At 50.4% G+C, this 5,008-nt stretch overlaps 1 protein-coding gene across 1 annotated transcript in view; it reads right to left on the reverse strand.

Moving 5' to 3' along the window:
- Positions 1 to 5,008, reverse strand: part of MN1 (meningioma (disrupted in balanced translocation) 1) — a 56,980-nt gene that overhangs the window by 51,217 nt on the left and 755 nt on the right. The window contains exons 2-3 of the mRNA XM_009330827.1: positions 3,828 to 3,933; positions 1,418 to 1,511 (exon numbers count right to left, since the gene is read on the reverse strand). Coding sequence (XP_009329102.1) covers positions 1,418 to 1,511; positions 3,828 to 3,933 — 200 coding nt within the window. The remainder of the gene's footprint in view (positions 1 to 1,417; positions 1,512 to 3,827; positions 3,934 to 5,008) is intronic.

Here is a 5,008-nt window from a genome sequence, read left to right on the forward strand (position 1 = left end):
AGATAATGTTAAACAGCGATGGCAAACAAAAGGAACCGAGACCAGAGGAATTTGGCATCAGCTAATGAGCTGTTCCTGCTGTTCATGGCGGGACAGAGCCTGGCTGGCAGCCACGGGCACCACACACCCACCGGGTGCTGAAACCTCTCCCCAAGCACACCTACGCAAACACCAGCCTTTCTTCTAAAATCACAACTGTCAAGTGAGGAGGACGGCATCAAAATTTAACACGTGGTGGTCAGTGTCACTTAAGACTGGTTTGGACTGCACCTGCATCCTTTGGGCACCAGTGACTGCAACACGTCTCGTGTGTGCCTTCAGCACGCGATGCCGGTTCACGTGGCCGATGATGGAGCTCTCCGCACGCTTCCTGACACAAACAAGGCTTTATTCCCGCAGATCCTCTGTAGCAGCTCGTTCTGTGGGAACCCATCCTCCTGCCAACACGCCCAGCGCCTCTGGGGCTGCAGTCCCCCAAGGGCACAAACCGCCGGGGACCTCCCCCCTGCTGTGCCAGCTCAGCACAGGGTGGACCTGCAAACCTCAGTCTTTAGTCAGCATCCAGTATCCTGCCTTGATTAACCCTGAGCAAACTCCACTCCTCCTTTAACACCTGCTCGCCCCAGGAGAGCACAGGGCGCTGGCGTGCCGTGTCACAGCCAGCGTCTGCAGAGCTAAGCACTGCGGCAAACAGGTTGCAAGCTTCTTACAAGTTACAAAGCTATTTTATTCTTCCTGACAAGCCTAATCATACTACTTCAATATTTGAAGTGAAGCACTTACTTAGCCCACCTCTTTGAGGACAGGTCACAATGTTAAAATCCATCTGTCGAGCACAGTTAAAAACAAAGCAGGAACAAGGCCTTAAGGCAATGCTGCTCAGCAGCTCTGGGGTTCAAAGGATGCAAAGCAAAGAGGTGGAAGCTCTTGTACATCACCACCAGACCCGACATAGGTTTATCTGCCCATTCGACACACTGTGACCATCCTGAGACATGTGTAAGTGCCAGCCTGCTGCTGGTCACAAGTTCAGGTGCTGCAAACACGAAGGTTTTGAGTGACAGGAGCAATATTAATCCCCTGCTTTTGCTGGTGGATGTTGGCAGATAATAGCAGTGTGCTGAGGTGTTAAAACTACAAATCCACCGACAACACAGAGAACAGAAGCTGCACATGGCAAGATAATGTTTTAGACCACTATCATCCACAGCTGCAGGAGCAGCCCCGAGTCAGGAACAGGGCTGGCCACGCTGCTGGCAGGAACTTTCACCTCCGCCTGCAAACAGTCCGTCACCTTCTCTGACGATCACCCCTGTTGTTTACTGAATACAGGTAATTTTTTAAATATCTCAGTCCCAAGCCGTTGATCGCAACTGCCGACCCCTGCGGCGCTGGTCGGGCCGGACCAAGCACCCACCTGGCTGGCGCAGCCCGCGCTGCCCGGACCTGCGCAGCCACGGCATCAAAGCTAACAGCTCGTTATTTCCTGCCAGCAAGCTCGTTTGCTGAAGCTACCAGCATGGGACACAAATGGGTTTAGCACAGTTCACCAATATTTAGGGGAACCACACAAACCTCTCTTGAGAAGCTGTTCCAGTCCCATTTGGGGGAACGGGGGCAGGATTTGGTCTTTCAGTCGTGCAGAACTCTTCTGGAGCAGGATTTTGCCCTGTGGAGCGGTAGTGTAAGCACAACAGGAACTGAATTCATTTCAGTTTTTAGAAGTGCTATGGAAATGCAACACAAGATCCTTTACAGCTATTTTTTCCCCTCATACTGAGTGTTTCACATGGCCTGTGAGAGTCCAGCCAGAACACCTGCATTTCGGCAGGTGGTTAAATAATCCTTGTTAAATCACTGGAGAGATTTCTACCATCGCAGTAAACCGTAACAGCCCGGCCAGGTCTCTCTGCAATTCCAGCATTCCCTGCGCTCGTGCTCCCGCGCTGGCACGTGCCCACACGCAGAAACCTCCTCCCATCTGCTTTGTCTATTGTGTATCTCTCAGATGTGTTTATTTATACACTTTTGTGTGGTCTAGTGTCCTAAGAGAAACAAACGTGTTGAACTGCTATAAATAGACACCTCGTTGAGTTATATTTAGTCCTTTTAGCATGTTTCATTTTTTCCTTGTGCCCAAAATTAACACAAAGTTAAGGGACAGTTTTAAAAGCATTTACAGTTGCTCAAAGAACCTGTTGCTGGTTCAGGAGACTGAGAAGAGGTCCTCTAACACAAACAGGTGAATAGAAAAGAAACAAAAGAGCTCTAATACCGGCCCTCAGCTCTCAGGGGTTTTGCTACATGAAAACAAAAATCAGGGGACTGCATCCTCCAGAGGTGACCAGCCAGGAGCCTTGTCTCGTACAGGAAAATCTCCAAGTGTTCCTCAAACACAAATTCACGCTGCCTAGGAAAAAGCTTTATAAAATAAATTTTAAAGGGAGACTCACTGTCACACCAGCCCAGCAGTTGTCACCTGCTCCCGGCACACATCCTGAGGGCTCACAGCCCCTCTCCTCTCCGGAGCCTCTAAACAGCAGAAACCTCCTTCGCCATGGACAAACCGGCCAGTCTCCCCATACAACTTCAATACACTGATTGGGTTCAGCCACGAAGGCCCCAGGAAGGCGCCAGTCCTGGTGCTGGTGCCCGGGGCTCGGCTCACGCCTGGTCCCCAGCGGCAGTTTCAGAGGGGGTGAGCAGGCGGGTATGATTTTCTCTGTGTAAATACGCTTTCTGCGCTGTCCCTCGATTCCTCAGGCAAACACAGGCAGCTCCGCTCAAACGTCTGCGTTGCCCTGTGATTGTGGGCTAAACTGTCCCGCGCAGACGGACCCCGGGAGGGTAAGGAACAAGCGGGGCTGCACGAAGTGCCAACGTGCTGTTAGACTTACGGTGCACAAGGCGGGGGATACGCAGAAGGGGCAGCCGGGTCCGGCTCCCCGAGGACCAGCCGGGCAGGGGCAGCTAAAAAGCAGCGACTCGTTTGGAGCTGTTTTCTCCTGAAGTTTAATTAAATGCTGGGGGTTTTCTTTCTTGCTTAGAATTTGCCAGCTTGGTGTTCCACACCCGCTTCCCCGTCCCTCCCGTGTCTGTTGTTCACCGCAGTGCCCGGTCAGGGTCAAGGCCCGGAGCTGTAAGCAAAGATAGCGTGTAGCTAGCAGTTTTGCAAGGGCACGTTAAAAATAATGTCAGCCGTTTCTGCCAAAGCACTTGTTTATACTGAGGACTGGCCTCACTGAAGTAATGTTCAGAGGGGTTCAAGTGTTCACTTTGATTAAGAATTTGATGAGAACATTAACTCAGTTCTCTTGCTTTACAGTTACTTTAGTAGTTATTGCAGGCAGGAAGCATCAGCATCAGACCAAAAGCATCTACCATCACCTGCGCGAGAGCTGGATGCCAGCGGTTCCCCCTGTGCAAACCGTGCCTGACCTCGGATCCTGCCGAATAAAGGTAGTGGCCAAAGGAAGAGATGGTGTCACGTCATTTCACTGCAGGAGACGCAGCAGCTGCCAACAGGAACAAGTGCGTGATGTGCCTTTCTGCTCTTTTTTTTTTTCTTTTTTTTTTTTTTTTACAGAGAAGCTAAAAACGGGGAGAAATGACACGGCTCCCAAGTAACGTGGCACTAAGCCCCACTGGTCTTTGCAGAGATCATAGCAGACTCGGTCCTGCAGGGAGATCACCTCGGTGCCCTCGGCACCTTCGTACAAAAGGGAAGCAGGCTGCAAAGCCTGCCCCATTTATTCACAAAAACAGTGGAAGAGTTGTTCCACAGAGTGAAGAGGCAGAACAACTACGCTTTACGCACGGGTGCTCACCTCTGGAAACGGAGATTTGGCAGTGACGGACACGGTGAAACGGGTGATGCCGGCGTCAGGAATCCCAGAACAGTGGGAACGGCTGAGGACCTGACTGTGGTCACCCCTGCCAGCAGCATGTGACACAGGAGCAAGAGCACTTCCAAGTACATGATGTAGCTCCTAAATACGGCTGAATCAACTGAGTTTTGGGAAATTCATAGTAAGTTGTCTTATCAGAGACATCTTCAGACTGCTCAGAGAGCACTTGGAAAGGCGTTAGGGTGGAAAAACGCAACACACCCAAAATCCCAAAACACAAATCTCAGCAGATTTTTTTCTGACATTTCCCCGTCCACACATTAAGGCAAAAGACGGAAAACATTCCCCTTTCTTTTCAATGATTAAAAAAATCCTCCAGAAAAAAACAAATTCCTTCCAAGTCCCTTTTAGACCACACTTATGTGCAGCGAAGTGATGGATTTAAAAGGTTGCTGCTGGAATATGCTTCACAGCAGTCTATTGCAGTGAATAAATATCACGTTTACATATCCATTATAACAAAACTATGTTGCACTTCCATTACTTCATGTTGGTTTGCCATCTGGAAGCTAAACAAGCTGTGTAGTGTAAAAAAAAAAAAAAAAAGAATTTAATTTTGCGTTTACCAAAAGGAGCCATAGAAGTTTCAATTCGTAGCAGGCAATTACACAACCTTAGCAGGCAGAAATCTGCCCACAGAGAGTCAGAGCCGTGCTCACACGGGAGGGCAGTTAACACAGCTACGAGGGCTCAGCCGCGCCGAACAGCCCCTCAGAGAACCGATTTCACACAGCAGCATCGGTCCAGAGACCAGCCTGAAAACACGTTTCTGGGAAACTTTTCCTGCTTACCCTAAGAGGACTGCACGCAGAGCCGAATACGGATCGGAGTGGCACTGCTCAGTTTATATCGTGTCAGGCTTTGTGTTATATATTCAGAAACACCCCAAGGAAGTGGTGTTTCCTTGCTCTGAGCCTTCTACCAAGAAAAAACCCATCTGAACAACGCTACCCATCACCACGTGTCTGCCCAAAAAAAAGGCACCCTGAAGGCAGCGGTCGGGGCGTCACCAAGCCCAAACCAGGCAGGGCCCTTCCAGGGCAGGCTGGGGCTCGGTGCCAAACCCGCTCTCTGAGAGCGGGGCAGCCCTGCAGGCAGCC

Source organism: Pygoscelis adeliae, unplaced genomic scaffold (genome assembly GCF_000699105.1).
Source record: "Pygoscelis adeliae isolate BGI_AS28 unplaced genomic scaffold, ASM69910v1 Scaffold358, whole genome shotgun sequence".
NCBI classification, from domain to species: Eukaryota; Metazoa; Chordata; class Aves; order Sphenisciformes; family Spheniscidae; genus Pygoscelis; species Pygoscelis adeliae.